General features: G+C 36.0%; 1 protein-coding gene across 2 annotated transcripts in view; it reads left to right on the top strand.

Moving 5' to 3' along the window:
* Positions 1 to 20,388, top strand: part of lamb4 (laminin, beta 4) — a 43,493-nt gene continuing 23,105 nt past the window's right edge. The window contains exons 1-13 of one of the 2 annotated variants that reach the window (XM_022672239.2): positions 1 to 232; positions 2,129 to 2,174; positions 5,887 to 5,944; positions 6,476 to 6,633; positions 8,546 to 8,681; positions 12,053 to 12,126; positions 12,230 to 12,418; positions 12,514 to 12,577; positions 12,948 to 13,162; positions 15,521 to 15,641; positions 16,533 to 16,721; positions 16,840 to 16,995; positions 20,212 to 20,321. In XM_022672239.2, the coding sequence (XP_022527960.2) occupies positions 5,908 to 5,944; positions 6,476 to 6,633; positions 8,546 to 8,681; positions 12,053 to 12,126; positions 12,230 to 12,418; positions 12,514 to 12,577; positions 12,948 to 13,162; positions 15,521 to 15,641; positions 16,533 to 16,721; positions 16,840 to 16,995; positions 20,212 to 20,321 (1,449 nt within the window). In that variant the 5' untranslated portion in view covers positions 1 to 232; positions 2,129 to 2,174; positions 5,887 to 5,907. Of the gene's footprint in view, positions 233 to 2,125; positions 2,175 to 5,886; positions 5,945 to 6,475; positions 6,634 to 8,545; positions 8,682 to 12,052; positions 12,127 to 12,229; positions 12,419 to 12,513; positions 12,578 to 12,947; positions 13,163 to 15,520; positions 15,642 to 16,532; positions 16,722 to 16,839; positions 16,996 to 20,211; positions 20,322 to 20,388 lie in introns of both variants that reach the window. The other variant, XM_049474597.1, reaches the window with a different exon arrangement.

Below are 20,388 nucleotides of genomic sequence, written 5' to 3'. Positions count from 1 at the left end.
CACTCACCTACTCTCTGGTGTTCAGGTGTGTCTTTACATGCTTCACCTTTCACAGTCATTACTCCACAATCCATTTGCTGCCCGCTACACCTACACACTGGGGAGAGAGAGAGATCACCAAAGTCCTGCTAGAACTTTTTTTCAGCAAAGAAGTCTTTATTTTACTTTATTTCAAAGCAGCAACTTTTTTCTTTCTTCATTTTTTTTTATTTAGAACGGAAGTGACCATGATGTAAGTTCTACTGTTCAGCTACTGTGTATGCAATTGTACTTAATATTATTAATAATTAAAATGTGCAGCTATATTCCAGTGAATTGCAGTGTAGTGTTTAATTTAATTCTCTGTTATTCACTGTGTGGTTGCATTGCAATCATATCTTAAAGAAATTACAGAACTTATTGTTTTTTTTAGTTTCTCTTACAGCTGTTTTATTTACATTATATTACATTCTAGTACATTATATTAATGTGCAACGGTTTATACATTTTTACTTAGTATCATGTATAGTTCATAATGACCATATACAGCTTTAATTAAGTAATTTAAAGTGTAGTATGTTAATAATATCATCAATGATATGCATTCACTGTGTTTTATTTAGTGTGTGTTGCTAATCATCCCTCAGATGATTCATTAGTTACTCTTACAGCTGCTTTTTCATTTAGAATAGAAGTGGCCATGACGTAAGTTCTACTGTTCAGCTACTGTGTATAAAATCTTACTTAGTATTTATTTATAATTATAATGCACAGCTATATTCAAGTTACTTGAAGTGTAGTGCTCACAGTTCTCTGTGTTATTTAGTGTGTGGTTGCATTGCAATCATCGCTTAAAGTAATTATAGAACTTATTGGTTCATTAGTTTCTCTTACAGCAGTTTTATTTACATTCTATTACATTGTAGTACATTATATTAATGTACAACTCTTTCAACGGTTTATACACTTTTATTTAGTATAATTTATAATTTATAATGACCATATACAGCTTTATTACAGTCATTTAAAGTGTAATATATTAGATAGCATTTTCAATGGCATGCATTCACTGTGTTTTATTTAGTGTGTGTTGCTAATCATCCCTCAGATGATTCATTAGTTACTCTTACAGCTGCTTTTTTATTTAGAATAGAAGTGGCCATGATGTAAGTTCTACTGTTCAGCTACTGTGTATAAAATCTTACTTAGTATTTATTTATAATTATAATGCACAGCTATATTCCAGTTCCTTGAAGTGTAGTGCTCACAGTTCTCTGTGTTATTTAGTGTGTGGTTGCATTGCAATCGTTTCTTAAAGTAATTATAGATGTTATTGTTTTATTAGTTTCTCTTACAGCTGTTTTATTTACATTCTATTACTTTGTAGTACATTATATTAGAGTAATTGTTGCAACAGTTTATATACTTTAACTTATACATATAATTTATCATTTATAATGTCCATATAAAGCTTTATAACAGTCATTTAAAGTGCAATATGTGAAATAGTTTTATTAATGGCATGCATTCATTGTGTTTTATTAAGTACGCTTTGGTAATCATCCCTCAGATGATTCATTAGTTACTCTTATAGCTGCTTTTTTATTTAGAACGGAATATTTGAAATACTGCTGTTATTTAGTGTACAGTTGCAGTTATCTCTCAGAGTAATTAAATAACTTGATGATGAATTAATTGTGTATTGTAGTTATCATTGTTCTGCAGTGTCTTATTTAATTGTTCTGTGTGCACTGGGATGAGCAACATGACAATACTTGTTACCAAATCATGTTATTGTGGTAAATTACATCATGCTTACATTGTACTTTTCATATCACAGATAAGATATTATCAGTTCCTCTTCAAAAGAGGGAGATTAATCTTGATTAATTAGATTTAGTGCAACACATTGAATCACACTTTGAACAGAGAGTATTATTTTGTCATCTCCTGTATAGATGTCAGGAAAAGGAAGTGTTATTGTGAATCATTTACATTTTTAAAGTATTGTCATGATACATTTGATCCTGTAAACACAGGTCATCTTTATATTTTACCAAAAACATTGTAGATGAACTGTTTAATTTTACTTTACTGTTGCTGTGTGAATGATTAGTATTTTTCCTGATCTTGATCTTCTTTTCAGCAGAAGCCTCCAGTTGTAAGGAACATATACCTCCACATCATCTGCAAAGGTATGCATGCTAAATCATTCATTGTATTGCTTCAGTGATCCTGTAATCTCCTGTATAAATCTGTGTTCATGATTCACCTCTCAGTTCTTTATGCAGAAGAATTATGGGTTATGAGTTTCTGACTTACAACTCAAAATGAGGATTTCTGCATCAGAGAGCAGGTCTTAGATATGTGTTTTTTATTCAGTGTGATTTCTGATGATATAGACTACCCAAGGTCTTACATTTCTTGTTCTGGAGAATATCTTATGTTAAATTTCACACAGGGCTTTATATCCGCAGAGATATTTATCTGAAATTAACTAGAAATTAATATCAGGAAGAAAAGTAGATATGCATGTCATTTCAAATGTCATGGCGTATTATTGCTGTCAGAACGAAATCTTGTATATCTATTTTTGTCATTTTTCATCTTTTTACATACTTTGAAAATGTTGTTTATAATGTATTAGAGTTTAATGATGAATTGGCTTGGAATTAAACTCTCCTTTCCAAGAACTAAACCATCCATTGAATGTTAAACTCTTAAACTCTGCCTCAAACTCTTTTACATTGCATTTCATGTACTTACTGAATAGTAATTCCCAAGTTGTAATAAAATCACAGAACAGAAGTGGTTAAGGTTTTTTCCTTCTCGTCTTATGTTCCTGTTTTGGAGATATAAAGCTTTGTTCTGATAATAATGATGCTTTGCACATTGGCATGTTATAATTAACAGTCTCTCTCTCTCTCTCTCTCTCTATATATATATATATATATACACACAGCTCTGGAAAAAAATATGAGACCACTTTTGTTTCTTAATTAATTTTGCTATTTATAGGTATATATTTGCGTAAAATGAACATTGTTGTTTTATTCTATAAACTACAGACAACATTTCTCCCAAATTCCAAATAGAAATATTGTCATTTACAGCATTTATTTGCAAAAAAATGAGAAATGGCTAAAATAACAAAAAAGATGCAGAGCTTTTAGACCTCAAATAATGCAAAGAAAACAAGTTTCATATATTCATAAAGTTTTAAGAGTTCAGAAATCAATATTTGGTGCAATAACCCTGGTTTTTAATCACAGTTTGCATGCATCTTGGCATTTTCTCCTCCATCAGTCCTACACGCTGCTTTTGGATAACTTTATGCCACTCCTGGTGCAAAAATTGAAGCAGTTCAGCTTGGTTTGATGGCTTGTATATATATATACAACAGAAAACAACAGAAAAAATGATAAGTGTTTCAGCACTAATACTAAAAAACACCAGAATTATTATACCGTTTTTCAGCTCCTGTTATCTGTAAGCATACTGTGGGAGCCAGATTTACTGAGAGAAAACATATCAGATTACAGATCATCTTACAAAGCTATATCAATGGCCAGCGGGAGGTGGGACTACATGAATGCATATAGTGTAATACATATATTATAGGTGTAAGAACGTGCATACATTTGTTTGGAGTGCCTTTGTCTTCACGGTCGGGTTGGTGCAGCAGGGTTGTGCATAGTAAGTGTATCTGCCGGAGCTTATGTTTAATATGGCTGTCACAGTGTACAATGATTCAGACATGTGATGTCAGGCAGAATAAAAGACTTTTCAGCCTTTGTGTTTCTGCACTCATGGGCTTTTCAGAGGGTCTGAAAATGTCTAAACAGTATCGACCCGTTTTCAGGTTTTTCAGTATGTGTAAAGCAGAACCCTCAAAACAATGCATCACTCTCGCCTTTCAGCTGAAGGCTGCTGCTGCTGCTTGTTGCCCACAGAACTCACAGGGCTGCACACGCTGGAATTGGATGGCTTGAGGCCGCTGGATTTTTAACAGACATTCCAGTTGGTTTTAGTGAAATATGGCCCTCATCTTACTGCCTCTGCAGGAATCATAAATGCAGAGTTTTTATATATATAAACTTTGTTTTTACATAAACTGTGGGTTGTGATTTTACTGTTTAATAGAATTGTTGTGCTTGTTGTATTTAAACACAGAAATGGCAACAAGTATATTTATGCTCAGCTTCTGGCAACAAAGGGTTAAACTCCTGAAACACTCTACAAAAAAAATAATAATAAAACTTTTGTAGTCTCTGAGTGGTCCAGTGGATTAAGTAGCTGCCATTAAGATCCAAGGATCACTGGTTAGAATCTCAGAGCTTTCCATCAGCAGCCGGAGTCTGAGAGAGCACAATTAGCAGTGCTCTCTCTGGGTGGCTAGAGTAATGTCAGTCACCACAGGCGTCTGTTAGCTGATGTATCGGAGCTGGGGCACTGTGCTTTTTGAGTGTGCTGGCTACCCAGTAGTTCTGAATCAGCGCCACTGTCTTCGCATGTGTTGGAGGAGGCATGTGCTAGTCCTGGTGTTGTTGCATTACTAGTTATAAGGGGGGAGTTCTAATAAGTGGGTTGGGTAATTATCCTTTCAAATTGGGGAGGAAATGAGGCAAAATTTTAAATAAATAAAATAACAAGATAAGCTTTTGTTTGTTAAAGTGAGCTTTTTTATAGATTGGCACTTCAAGCATTGATCAGAACATATACTGAATATATATACAAAAGGTCTTTTATTTTATATTAACGTACTGTGATTATAAACTGAAAGAGGAATTACCTTCCTTTTTTATTTAAAATGGCAGAAACTGTAGTCATGCTCTGCTTATTTCGTTTAAAATTTGTTTGCCAAAAAAGGGTCTTTAAAAAAATCCAGAAACACCAATTGAAAAACAGTCGTATCTCAGGTCTGCTCTTCTGATATTTATAGGTGTTCTTCAGGTACTGATCAGAACATACAGTAAACATACATACATACAAACAATATACATACAAAAGGCACACTGCTTTATTTTACACAATACGAAACTGACAGAGGAATAAACCATGTTTTTACATTTAGAATGGGTGGGACCAATTCAGCCCATTTCTTTGTACTTCAAACTTTACACATTTTGTTGTATTTTTTTCTCAGCTAGTACACTCACTTAACTCAGTGTATTGCAAATTTAATAGCTGCTCTTGAGCTGGGGCAGGTATGTTGGAGTAAAGAAAATATACAGATCTTACAGTCCTCAAGCCTGGCCTTGGGAAGCACTGCTCTACACCTCCTGAAAGCCCAGAGATGTCTTACTGACTGTACATAAGAGCAGCAGCCTTCTATTCAGACTCCAGTCAATTATTTCAAATGAAGAGTTATCCTTTATCTATTGTTGCTTTTAGTTTAATAGCTTTAAACTCTTGTTAAATGGACCATAATTATTAGCAACAAAACTTTGTCACATTAACCTCTCAAACTCTCAGTATTATTTTTTTTGTTATTTATTTTAAATTGCAGTACATTAAAAGTCTGAAAAGGAATACCATATAACAATCACAGATATGCAGAGTTTGAATGAAGAGTTCTTTGCAAGAACAGATGTTTTTGCAAAAAGGTGTTATTAAAGAATGGCATTTATCTGTTTCTGCAAATTGACTCTTTATATAAACTCTAAGCCTGTAACATGTGAGTTTTTTTCTTTTCAAGCTTGAAATGTATGGCAGTTTAAACAAATAACTGAAAAATAAAACTAGGGCTTGGCAGGTTAATGTAACAAGATTTTGTTCCATGTAATTATGGACCATTTGCCAGGAGTTTAAAGCTATTAAACTGACAGCAACAAAGGGTATGTGCAGTGCTCTTTATTTAGTTGTTTTTTCCCTAACAGTTGCTCATATTTCCTTTACAATGCCAAGGTTTTTGGAGCTGGGACAGCAATGGCCCAAGAGGACATATCTACACTGCTGCTTCTCAGTGAGTCTGCTTTCATTTTCTATGACATTGCTGGAAGCTGACAGTGAAATTACCTCTGAATGCCTCATCAGCACAAACATGCAATCACATGCCTAACTAGGATGGTAAAGTTTTTTTTAAACTTCTTGCTGGCACTTGCCTTTTCCTGGGTTTTAGAACTGTTTTGATATCTAATTATGGGCTAATTGGCAGGAGAAGATTTGATCTAAAGCAATCACTGACAATTGAACTGTGGTCAAACAGACTGTACCACACTATGGGGCAGTTTCCCAGACAGGGATTAGGCCTAAAAGGAAAATATAGTCTAGATTTTATAGTCTTATATAACTGTCTGGAAAACTGTCCCTTTGTGATTATTTTTTCTTTTATTTGATATAATCTGTAGAGACCGTTGTCCTAGTAATTAATAATAAATATAATGTATTAAACACAATAAACAGTAGTTATAAAATATATTGAGAGAGGTACAGATTATACAGGTGGTATTTTTTTAGGGCTGGAGATTAAACACTGTTTCTTTATCTTTCCCAGTGTTGCTGGTTCCTGTCCAGCTTCAGGACAACTGTAATGGGGGTTCGTGCCACCCCAACCTGGGTGATCTTATGGTGGGCCGTGCTGCCCAGCTGTCAGCCACATCCACCTGTGGTATGAATGGTCCTCAGAACTACTGCATTCTGGGATATCTGGAGGTCAGTGTCCAATAACAACATACTATGGCTTTGTAGAGCTGAGGAGCATTAAAAACAGAGGCATTAGAGTTACTTGATTAAATTGTAAATATATACAGTGTTGTGTATACTATATAGTTTACCCAATGTCTTGTCTGGATTTATGAATTCTTGTGCATGTTTTTACATTATGTTTGTTAAAATTTTGTTTGAGTGTATTATAGTAGTATATTGATAAAACTGAGTGAAAAATGTATCTACAATTCTGGCATTTATTTTATGTTATCAGAATACAAGGTATCAATCATGTAATGAAGAGCACTTCACCACACACACAAAACAAAAAAAGACAGGTTATGTGAATATGAATGCTTTGAGAATTTGAGCCAGCACAATCTGAATGTAAACTTGGACCTTTAAACCAAAAGTTTGGGGATCAGCCTGGAAATAAAAGAAATATAAGTTAAATGTTTAAAATGCTAGGAAATATTTTCAATACATAAAATCATCCAGGCAATAACAAAACACTCATGAAAATTCCCTAAAGAACTGCACGTCAAAAATTAGTGTTTGGAATTTATTCATTTGTAAAAAAAATACCCAGCAAGAGTTGGATAATGGCAGAATAGCCTAACTGGCCAACTTACACCTTGTTATCTCTGGAATATCCTTTTTGAAACTCATACTGACTGTAAAAAATGGTGATGATCATCCTAATAAACATAAACTAAAATACATATGTATGGGTCTTTATATTTATTATGCAATAATAATATACTATATGTATTATACATCATATTATGAGTTATGTTGAGTTATGTCATGTTTTTGAGGATTAAATTTAATGCACTGCTATTTCAGTGCACTCTTGTTGTTATATCCAAAAAAGTTACATAGCAGCGCTGCTTAATGGCAAACAATGCACTGCATACACTAGCAGCATATTGCAAAGCTGTCATTTTCAATTATACATTTAAAATACTTTAAAAGGTTTTTTTTGCTCTTTTGACAGATTCCAAAGTTATTGCCCTGCGCTCTATTGTTGTGCCTTCAGGCAAGGCACTGCACGCTGCCTTACTTTGGGGATTTCGCTACATAGTGCCTCTTTTCCCTGCAGATCAGACCAGGCCTTTCGCTCTTCATATAAGCCAAGGGTTTATAAAAAAAAAACTAAAGCCTACTGTGACCTAACCTTTCCAGAATAAAATCCCGTCACGATGCTGGCACTTGTCAGCTCTGCAGTCTGCAAAGATAAAAGAGAGAGAAAACAATATTACCCTCAGCACAGACTGATAGCACAGTGGCCAACCCTGTGCAGGCATACTGCAGACATGTTCTGATCTGCTAGTGTTATAGGTCGTTACTTCTCCTCTCCCTAAAGACTAATTTATGCCCGTTTCACTTCTCACCCTTGGCCCTCTCTGTGCAGGTGATTCAGGCGGAATGCTAGGCATGCCTCCCAGGACTTATTTTGTGTTTGCTCTATTTTTATTGGCCTGAAGACTCAGCTTCAGACACAGCCGCTCCAAAAACAACCAGTGACAGTGATAGGAAGTTAAAAGGAGTGTGAATTCCTCAGAGTTAATACAGCAGCTATACAAATGGAATTAGTTTGGAATTAAACAGGTCTTGTCCTCACTTGTCTGCACACAGAAAGATGTGCTGTCTGTGCTTTTGCATCATTTTTACATTGTATCCGTTTGCTTCTACATTGCTGAAGTGTATCGTGAACATAAGTCAGGCTTCACATGTTTTGTGGTAAAGCCCATTTATTAAAGGAAACAGCTGGTGTGTTCTTCTTTAGATAAGGTAAAATGAGTGACGCACTGATATTCATTGATTAAAGATAATATTTTTGGAAGAGTAATTACTACTGCTGATGTCCTTTTGACACATACTAATTTTATGCATTGTCTAATGCATTTTTCTTTAGGATGAACAGAAGTGCTTCAACTGTGACTCTAGGAGCCCCTACGATCGACACAACAACCACCACAGCCACCGAATAGAAAACATCATCACTACTTTCGAACCTGAACGTAAGATGAAGTGGTGGCAGTCTGAGAACGGTGAGTCCCATGGAAATATAGGCAGAGATTGAATCAACAGGAAATGATAGAGTGGGTCAAAGCACCTTAATCTTAATCTCTGAGTTTATGTTTATTTGTTCCATTTTGATATAAACATCTCTTTTCAGCAAATGCAATTATATGAGTTACCAGAATATGAGAAATCAGTAGAGTGCTTTAAGTAGAGCGATTTTAGTGTTTACAGTATTTTTACTGGTGTAGGAACAAAAATCTCAGTCCAGTAAAAATGACCATGCATTGTCCATGTCCAAAATGACCATGTCCATAGCCCTCAGTACAAATCCAGCAACTTCCAGCATTGAAACAAATTCTGTAATAACCTATTTTTATTTTATGATCACTTTTTAGGTTTACTTTGCTATAAATAATATGCTTGAAATGCAAAAGTAATAGGTGTGAGAAAATAAATCTATCTAAATCTATCTAAAACAATCTATATGTTAAATCAACTAAACAGAATTACATTCATTGAATACAACAAGAAAAATATTAAATATGTGACTGGCTCAAATTGAATAAATAAATAACGTATTAATAATAATACAAATATTTTAACACAAGAATAACAGCAATGCATATTGCTGTTATCCACTCTGGGCTCGGCATATTGCTAACTGCGCTATGTGACTTTGGTGATGAAGGCGGGATGATGCTACCAGTAACAGTGCAACAGTGCAACAGTTTCCTAATGTATTATCACAGTTCAGATCATGCTTTTGCTTCTCTCAGCTTCAGTCAACAAATGCATGTATACTATACTGTTTTTCTAAATGTTTGTGGACACACGTTTTAATAATGCATTCAGCTAATTAAAGTTGTACCCACTGCTGACACAGATGTAGAAATATACTGAAAGATGTAGAAATGTACTGAAATGTGCTTGTCCAGTTCCTGTAGAGAAGCATTGCCTACATAACAGGACTCAGCACTGAGCTGAGGAGCAGTAGAACTGTGTTCTCTGGCATGTTGGTGCACCATTTAGTAATTTTGGGATGAGCTGGGGTGTTGGGAATGAGGTGGGCAGGTGATCATCCAACACCCTGACGGGGTTAACATTTTAGAGCCCCAAAACTTGTCAGAATGCCTTTCCTGGACAGTAGATAGCATTAGGAGTTGCTCCTTAGCTCAAACTATAGGGATGCTATAAGCCACCTGTAAAGGATGCACTGTGCCTTTTTGCAGAAGTTGAGAGATAAAGAACTATCACTGAATCACTGAAAGGAAAAGAAACAGATGGTACAGTAATATTACAGGATTTTACACAATTATGCCTCGGGTTATGCAACGTTAAACAGTTCTTTCAAGCATTTGTTTGCAGCTTCTACAGAATTACATAGTGCTGATAGCAGTATGCTGAGCCTTGGAGCAGCAATGCAATAGAAGCTATTTTCTTAATTAGTGGCTGGTGGAGGATGAAAATGATCACTTTAAATGTTCTTCTTATTTTGCATAATATTGTGTTTAGCCACAGTGAGAGACTCATGCTATTTAAAGGGCGGTGGCAAATGAATTCAAAGGGCACCTACTTCAGGATACTGGGCGTGCACATTCTAAAGGGAGTGGCTAAAACTGAAAACATAAATGGATGGAATAGATGCAAGTTTAAGAATGGGAATGAGTTTTTGAATCAATTTACTCTGTAATTTACCATTTAATACAGATTATCCCATTGTGAGGGCACCTATATGGCACCACATCACATTTTATTCACTGGTGGGGCACTTCTTCATAAGAAGCTTACCAAACTTACTCATCATGGGTTTTTACCTGTAGGAGAATCCTATTCAGCACTGTTTCCACCATTATCAAAGTATTCATGATAAAGAGTCCACATATTTTTAATATGTTTCAAGAAGAGGCATTCTAGTGGACACTCAATCACTTTTATCCAGAAGGATACTCTGGCCCAATCCCATTTCACCCCCTGCCCCTCTGTTTGCATGTGCACATCTTGGGATAGAGTGTCCAGTTTTTTGTTAAGATAGAGAGGTAGGGAAAATGTTAGTGGTAAATGACCCTTCAAACTGAACATTTTCAGAGGCACATTCAAAACAAAGGGGGAATGGAGGAACAAGCAACCAAAGAAACCCCATTTTAGGATTTTTTCTTGTTAAAAAATATAACCACACTATTATTATACTTTAATGTGTAGATACAATGTTTTATCACCATTGTCTTCATAAAAAGCATAAAAAATCGCTAGATGTTCGTCTCAGTAGCTAGGTAGCCTGCTAACTTTTCTGCCCCACCTTAAATGGTGCAACAAACAGCAGAGGCTGCAGCATTTAAGGAGGAACAGAAAAATAAAAGAAAATAAAAGTTAATGAAAGCTCCTTTCATCACAGAGGAATATATCTGTATTGGGATATTGATGAGTTGTCCTAATTCTTAGGGGGAGAATTTGACTCCTTCCCTTTGTAAATCTGTTCTAAGGGCAAGGGTACTCACAAACAAGGGGTAGGGGTACAAAAGAGAAAAGGGATTGTTCCTTTGCCCCTTTTTCGCAACTAAAGAGCAGTTGCCCCCTTAAGTCTACCAGTGCCATCTAGAGCAGCAGCAATGACACTCGTAACTAGCTGTATTATTTTAAGGGTAGATTTGGATTCTAGCTATTCACAGGAGTATTCACTTGTAATATTTTCTCAGTGGACAACTAGGCACATTTTAAAAACTAACCTCAGTTTAAATGCCATATATGTTACTATAACTTTTACTTTTAAAGAAAATGTATCTAGTTGCCATTTTTTTATACAAAAATTAAGAGACCACTTCCATTTCTGAATCAGTTTCTCTGATTTAGCTATTTATAGGTATATGTTTGAGTAAAATGAACATTGTTGTTTTATTCTATAAACCATTGACAACATTTCTCCCAAATTCCAAATACAAATACTGTCATTTATAGCATTTATTTGCAGAATTAGAAATGACTTGACAAAAAAGATGCAGAGCTTTCAGACCTCAAATAATGCAAAGAAAACAAGTTCAAATTCATAAAGATTTAAGTTCAGAAATCAATATTTGGTGTTTTTAAATCACAGTTTATATGTATCTTGGCATGTTCTCCTTCACCAGTCTTACACACTGCTTTTGGAATCATTTACGCCACTCCTGGTGCTAAAATTCAAGTAGTTCAGTTCGGTTTGATGGCTCTTGATCATCCATCTTCCTCTTGATTATATTCCAGACGTTTGCAATTTGGTAAAATCAAAGAAACTCATCTGGAAAGTGGTTTCCAGAGCTGTATATCACAAACAAGTGTATCTTTTTTCAGAAACTGATGCCTAAACCATCCACCAAATGTTATCAGCTGTGAGATGTGTAATAAAAAACTGTTTCTCAAACTATAGGTGTGCAGCGAGTCAGCATTCGCCTGGACCTCAAGACTGTGTTTCAGTTCAGCCATTTAGTCCTGACCTTCAAGGTACCTTCAGTCTTTTAGGCACAGTAATTTTACACTAGATCTATAGCTTTACTCTCTGTCTCTTGTGATAAACTCCCCAATCCGCTGCATTCTCTCTGTACAGAGCTTTCGACCAGCTGCAATGCTGGTGGAGAGGTCTAAAGATTTTGGACGAACTTGGAAGGTGTTTCGATACTTCTCTGCAGACTGCGCTAACGACTTCCCCGGGGTTTCACAAGGCCCAGCAGAGAGCATCGACGACCTCATCTGCGACAGCCGCTACTCCGGATCTGAACCCTCCACTGATGGAGAGGTATATGACCTCCGAATCTTCAGCGTCTGACCCTTATCAAAACTTAACCATGCTTAAAATGATGAGTCTTCTGAATGCTGTGAATTTTTCCACAGGTGGTGTTAAAAGCTTTGGACCCCAACTTTCACATCTATGATCCATATGATCCTACCATTCAAGGTTTGCACTTTTTACTCTTTTTTTTTTAGATTAAAAAAGTCAAACAGTCTTTGAGTTTAAGTGTATCTGCTCGAGGGCATATTCCACCACAGATAAAAAATTGATAATGTACATTTCTAACTTGCATGAGCTGAAGTTTTCTCACATTCAGAACCCAGAAAATCCTTAATGATGGGTTTATAATGAACCAGAGCATAATGTACTGAGTATGTGTTTATGAATTAAAGATGAAGTGATTGATTGCTTATCTGATATATTCCTGCAACTCCAGCAGGATTGTATATATAAAAAAAATAATGCAATCACAGTTTGCGAGTTCAAATCTGAATTCACAAACAATCTAAGAACTGTCAGTTTCCTTTGCTAATAGACCTCATCACCATGACTAACCTTCGGCTGAACTTCACACGTCTATTCACGCTGGGAGATAACTTGCTGGTGCGGCGGAGGAGGAACCCTCAGGATAAGTACTACTACGCTCTCTATGAAATGGTGGTCAGGGGGAGCTGCTTCTGCAATGGCCATGCCAGCCAGTGCATGCCAGTTTACAGCACGCGTGGAGATACCTTCACTGAGCCTGACATGGTAATGGAGTGGTCATACAATAAAACACTGTATATGACATATGCATTTTTGTGCAAATTATTAATCCCATGGGGGAAATAAGAGTGTTCCAGTAGATTACATACAGATACACACACGTACAGGGGTTGGACAATGAAACTGAAACACCTGGTTTTAGACCACAATAATTTTTTGTCCTGACGGACAGTTCTGGTGGAAACAGGAGAGTTTAGGTGCACATTGAATTCTGCCGTGATTTGGGCAGCCGTGGTTTTATGTTTTTTGGATACAATCTAAATCCGTGTATCATTCGTTCATTTGATATTCAATTGAGAATCAAAATCGGAAAATTAAAAAACCAATTCGTTTTTTCGTTTTTTCGTTTTTGAATATAATACCAAAAAACGAATAACGGCTTGTATTTTGTATTTTTATTTGGTTATCCAAACAAAAATTGGAAATTTAAAAAACGGACCAGGAGCCGAATTTGATTTTGATTTTGAACTTGACCCATTTGTGTGCCCCGGAAGTTACTGATTTGTTTATTCTTGGTGGGTTTCTGTTGCGCGGGAGTTCACTGCAGTGTTATCTACACAGTCTGTATTGCTGTAGGCAGCATGGCCGGACTGGAACCACATTCTGGCCTAATTAAATAAATTGGCCATCAGCTCCAGGAAATACAGCTACGTTGTTGTCATCAGTGATGTAGACACTGGGACCGTGTACCTTTTCAAATGAAAACAGTGAGGGAAGAAGTTTACTACACCATGTATAGACTAACCAGCTAGCTAGCTAGGTTAGTTAGCCAGCTAGTCACGTATATAAAAAAGTATGTAGGCGGCAATTCACAGAATAACATTAACTAAACATGACATTTAGCTACGGAACGTTAGACAAACACCTGAAAGATCCTGCCGATTTTTTCTGTTGTCATATCGTCTTCTTTCACTGCAACGCGTTTAGTTCCTCTGAACAAGATAAAACTCTCCATCCTCAACTCCATCCAAAGCCTACAGCAATACAGACTGTGTAGATAACACTGCAGTGAACTCCCGCGCAACAGAAACCCACCAAGAATAAACAAATCAGTAACTTCCGGGGCACACAAATGGGTCAAGTTCAAAATCAAAATCAAATTCGGCTCCTGGTCCGTTTTTTAAATTTCCAATTTTTGTTTGGATAACCAAATAAAAATACAAAATACAAGCCGTTATTCGTTTTTTGGTATTATATTCAAAAACGAAAAAACGAAAAAACGAATTGGTTTTTTAATTTTCCGATTTTGATTCTCAATTGAATATCAAATGAACGAATGATACACGGATTAATCTAGGTTAGCACCCTAACATCCCTTTCAGACAGCTTCCTCTTGCGTCCACAGTTAATCCTGTTGGAGGTGGTTCGTCCTTCTTGGTGGTATGCTGATATTACCCTGGATACCGTGGCTTTTGATGCATCACAAAGACTTGCTGTCTTGGTCACAGATGCGCCAGCAAGACGTGCACCAACAATTTGTCCTCTTTTGAACTCTGATATGTCACCCATAATGTTGTGTGCATTGCAATATTCTGAGCAAAACTGTGCTCTTACCCTGCTAATTGAACCTTCACACTCTGCTCTTACTGGTGCAATGTGCAGCCACCAGGCTGCTCCAATTTAGCCATGAAACCTCCCACACTAAAATGACAGGTGTTTCAGTTTCATTGTCCAACCCCTGTACATAACAATGTAAAACAAACAGAACAGAATAATTATTACATAATTATTTAAAATATAACTATTGATTACACAAATAGTTATATTTTAAACAGTTTAAACAGAGAAATTACAAAGTAGATAACCAAAGGATACAGTATTGTACAGTACCAGTCAAAAAATTGGACACAGCTGCTTCTCATTCATTTAATATTGAAGGGAAATGTGTGAAATTATCTTGTAAACAAAAAGTGTTAAACAAAGCAGAATATGTTTTATACTTTGGATTCTTCTATGTAGCCCAATTTGGGTTTGAAGACAGATCTGCACACTCTTGGTATTTAAATCTCAGTGTCTTCATGAGGTAGAATCACCTGGAATAGTTTTTTCAGCGCTGAAATATTATAATACAGTAAAAAAAAAAAAAAAAAGGATCTAGTCTGCCAGGTCTAAACCACTAACTACACCATTATTATAGTCACCTTCACAAAATATAGTTAAATATATTTATAATCAACACTGATTGTTAAAACACTGATTGTTTTATTCTCATTATCAAAAGCTAGGTCTTAAGGAAAAAGCGTGATTAATCGTTATTAAACACATAATTATATTGCGACTAATTTGATTAGTTTTTCAAATGATTTGACACCACTTATATAAACCGGTGTTTGTTACTCACAGGTTCACGGGCGCTGTGTGTGTCAACACAACACCATTGGGGACAATTGCGAGAAGTGCCAGGACTTTTACAATGATGCCCCCTGGAGGCCAGCTGGAAACAGTGACCCACATGTCTGCAAAAGTAAATTCATTTCTGAAGTCCTGCAGATTTACTTTCCAGAGTATTTTTTTAAATATGTTATTTACAGTCTATACAATACAAGATACAATTACTGTTTCTTACAAAACAAAACAAAAAAATATATAGAGGGAAAATTTAAGAGACCACTTCCGTTTCTAAATCAGTTTCTCTGATTTTGCTATTAATAGGTATATGTTTGAGTAAAATGAACATTGTTGTTTTATTCTATAAACTACGGACAACATTTCTCCCAAATTCCAAATAAAAATATTGTCACTTAGAGCATTTATTTGCAGAAAATGGGAAATGGCTGAAATAAAAAAAAAGCTTTTAAAAAAAGAGCTTTCAGACCTCAAATAATGCAAATAAAACAAGTTCATTCATAAAGTTTTAAGAGTTCAGAAATCAATATTTGGTGGAATAGCCCTGTTTTTTAATCACAGTTTTCATGCATCTTGGTATGTTCTCCTCCACCAGTCTTACACACTGCTTTTGGATAATTTATGCCACTCCTGGTGCAAAAATTCAAGCAGCTTGTGATCATCCATCTTCCTCTTGATTATATTCCAGAGCTTTTCAATTTGGTAAAATCAAAGAAACTCATCATCTCATTTTTAAGTGGCCTCTTTTTTCCTCTCTTTTTTAAAATCATAAATAAAAATGTTTTTGTAATGTTATATTTGATTTTTAAATGTATTAGTATGTATTGTTCTTCTATTATAATGTTCTTTACAATAGTCTTTTGTTAATATTGTTTTTGATTTGTTGTGCTTTTAGCATTGTTAAGCTCATTTATTTAAATTAAATGTATTTCACCAGCATTTGCATGATAAAAGAAAGTAACAATACTTTTTTTACAATACTAAACTCTTTTGTTTTTTTTCCGTTTAGAGTGTAACTGCAACGGTCACTCAGAGCGGTGTCATTTTGACCTAAACCGTTACATGGCCACTGGACAGGTCAGTGGTGGGGTGTGTGAGGACTGCAGAAACAACCGCATTGGAGCTCAGTGTGAGCAGTGTCAGCCAGGCTACTACAGAGACCCTCAGCGCCCTATAGAAGATCCAGCAGCCTGCATACGTGAGTGTGTTAAAAAAAACAGCAGACATCATATAAGCTTTTTAGTGGTCTTAATTAGAGTCATTAATGGCCTTAGTTTATTACATTTAATTAATTAAATATTGAACTTGTTTTGCAGCATGCGCCTGTCACTCAGCAGGGTCTGTGGATGGTGGTCTGTGTGATCCAGTGAGTGGCCGCTGTGTTTGCAAGCAGAATGTAGAGGGTGAACGCTGTGACCGATGCATATCAGGCTTCTTTGGTCTCAGTCAGGGAGATAACAGTGGCTGTCAGAGTAAGAGAGCTGTTCTTGTTCTTCCCATCTACATGTGTTTAGTGTCACTATAAAAGTACTGTAAAACTGCATATGATTTATATTCAATTATATCAGGTTGTTCTAAAACTGGATAAGGGGAATCTGATTAAAAATGAATGCATTATAGTTATATAACTATACAGTTTAGTTTTGTATGTATTATTGTTTTTATCCAACCTTGAAGATCTTTGTAGGTAAAGGTATGATTTCCTTGCTTTTAAAAAAATAATGTTATAAGCCCTTTTAGCAAGTATAACTTCAACCAACTGTTTTTTGTATAACTGGTGAATCATGGAAACATGGAGTCTTAGCCCATTCTTCCATACAAACCAACTTCAATTGAGTGATGTTTGTGTGCTTCTTTGCATTAACTGCTCTTTTTAGGTTCTAACATAATATTTCTTTTGGGGCCGTCCGAAATCCATGTTTCAAATTTCTTCTCCTTTAATCAGTTTGTGCAATCAGGGTCATTGTCTTGTTGCATGACCCGCTTATGGTTAAATGTCAGTTCACGACTGATACTCTAACAATCACCTCTACAATTTGCTGATACAATCCACAATCCACAAGGTCCATCAGTAATAACAAACTGTCTTGCACATGAAGCAGAAAAGTAGCCTCAAACCATGATACTGCTTCCTCATGGTTAGCAGTTAGGATAAAGTCTTTACCGGCTTTGGGCTTATATTCGTGGTCTTGAGTGTAATCACACGAGAGAAGTACAGTAATGACTTCCTCCTTGTTATCCTGTCCTGCACTCCAATCGTCAGTGTGTGCCTCAGAGTTGACTCAAACATTGCACTCAGACAATCCTCGATACAGAAGAGGCCTGTAAGTCTTTAGATGTTATCCTGTGGTTCTTTTACTGCACCCTTGAGTGATTTTAGCTGGATGACTACTCGTTAGGAGGGTAACATTGGTACTAAATTTCATCCATTTCCACTTCCTTTCCTTTCCTGCTGGGTGGCTCTCATAACTCTTTTTCTGAGCTCCTCAAGTCTCTTATTGGTTTGTGGAAAGGCACATTTCTATAAATATGTGTAGTGAAACTAGATTGTGTCTGAATTTTATTGTGAAGATCCAAATTAATGTTCTTGAAATGGCCTACTAAACTCACAAATGATCTTTTGATTAAAAGCTTTGACTTCATTTACCCCTTAATTTAGCTCCAGGCTCACATCAGTTGTTTGCTTGTGCTCTTTTTGTCTAGTTTCAGGGATTAAATGAATAGCAGAAATACTAAAAAATATTGTAAATAAAAGGCTCATAAATGTTCTAGTATCTAGTAAAAGTTCTAGCATCACGATTACCCGTATTTTTCGGACTATAAGGCGCACTTAAAAACGTTTAATTTTCACAAAAATTGACAGTGCGTCTTATAATACGGTGCGCCTTTTGTATGGATTTTACTCGTCAGGTTGTAAGGAGCAGTAAACACACACTCCGTGCAGCGTTATAGAGAGTTTCAGTGCTATACAGAGTCCAGAGCCGTGCAGCTCCGAGGCTGGAGCAGCAAATAGCATTAGCTAGCTTATTCACTGTTCAGAGATCAGTATTATCTAAATTTTACCCGTCAGGTGTAAGGAGCAGTAAACACACACTCCGTGCAGAGCCGTGCCGCTCCGAGGCTGGAGCAGCAATAGCTAGATGCTAACCGCTTAGCTAGCTAGCTTTTTCACTGTTCAGAGATCAGTATTTTCTAAATTTAGCACTTTTAATACTGCTGGAGCAGTATTATTAGAGTTAGATGCTAATCGTTAAGCGTTCACCGTTCAGAGGTGAGTTATCGGCCTGTAAGTCTGTGCTGCTTTGCCTGGCTAGCATTAGCTAGATGCTAAGCGCTAACTCTCTCAGAGGTGAGTTTTATCAGCCTGTAATCTGCTTGTTTACCGTGTTAAAACAAGCTACGGGGGACGAATCGCTAGCTAATATCTCACTGTCTTACCAGAACACGCAGGATTACTCAGTGTAACGCTGTCGTTTAAGTTTGGGTTAACTTTACTAGTTTAGGTGACTAGCTAGCGTGCTAGCGGATAGCTATGCTAACGCTGGTGCAGCAAGCCTTAGTGGACATCTGGAAATCTAAGCTTACTGTAAATAAACTGAAGCACGTTACTCACCCAAATAAACAGTTTTCAGGAGAGGAATCTGTGTAGATTAATATCCAGCACTCGTTTGACTTTGAAATAGCTAGATTTGTATACTGAGACGCTCCACCGGCAAGCGACCACCCCCGGTGGGGGAAGGGAAACATGGCGCCACCCCTGTTCACTTTGATATAGGCACCCTTTCTAGTGTCACTTAACGCGCCTTATAATGCGATGCGCCCTATGTATGGAAAAATAGCAGAAAATAGGCGTTCTTTGATAGTGCGTCTTATAATACGGTGCGCCTTATAGTCCGAAAAATACGGTATGCTGAATTTTCTGGCATTTTTACACAATTATCTGATAACTTTATCTGTAACATGAGGAGTAATGAGTATGTAATTGGAAGTGGAAAAAAAATACTCAGAAAATAATATATTTAGCATTCTATAAAGTACATTAAAATGTATGTAGCATTTATCATATAATTGTTCTGTTGATTGTTATAAATTAAAGTATATTCTCTGTAACTGGTGTAAGTGAAGTAGTCCCTGAATGGATTAGAGAACTATTTTATTCACATTAGTTGGTGGTCGTTCTCCATCCTGCACCACACTGGGTGTAGCTGGATGATATTATACAAAAGAGATAAATTGGCTAATTTTTTTATATAGCTTATATGTTTAAATCTATCCTCTCTCCATGATGACTGGATATTTATCTTGGTTTATGCTACAAATAAGAGGTACACAATATTTAGATATAAAAAATAGCAGAAGACAATGAAACAGACAATGAAATTCAGACAAAAAAAGTTTGTTGTTAACTTGCTAATATGTTTCCGTGTTGTAATTTACATTCACATGTTTCTGTAAAAGCCTCTAAACCTCTAAAAAGGCACAGCCAGAAAAAAAATATTTTTGCTGTTGCAAATATATCCTATATATTATGTGTCTAAAAATATCTGTATTGACGAATTTTAGGTAATTTCTTGTTTAACCATAATTTTTGTAACTAAATTTAAAATATAGAAAAGTATTTAGATGTAATCACATTGTATCATTTGAAAGTCGGACATATGAAAAAGTACATTGTCTTATCTGTTCAGGATGTAGGTGCAACTCCTTGGGCAGCAAGAGCACTTCCCCATGTGACCAGACAACAGGCCAGTGCATCTGTGAAGACTTTGCCCATGGACCAGAGTGTGATCAGTGTGTGGTAAGTTCAACAAAAACTCATGTTAGGACTTATGTTATGACATACATTTAATGGTTTTGTTGATTTT

The sequence above is a fragment of the Astyanax mexicanus genome, chromosome 2 (assembly GCF_023375975.1).
Source record: "Astyanax mexicanus isolate ESR-SI-001 chromosome 2, AstMex3_surface, whole genome shotgun sequence".
Classification (NCBI taxonomy): domain Eukaryota; kingdom Metazoa; phylum Chordata; class Actinopteri; order Characiformes; family Acestrorhamphidae; genus Astyanax; species Astyanax mexicanus.
The sequence above is the reverse complement of the archived record's forward strand: the minus strand, read 5'-3'. Positions and strand labels throughout refer to the sequence as shown.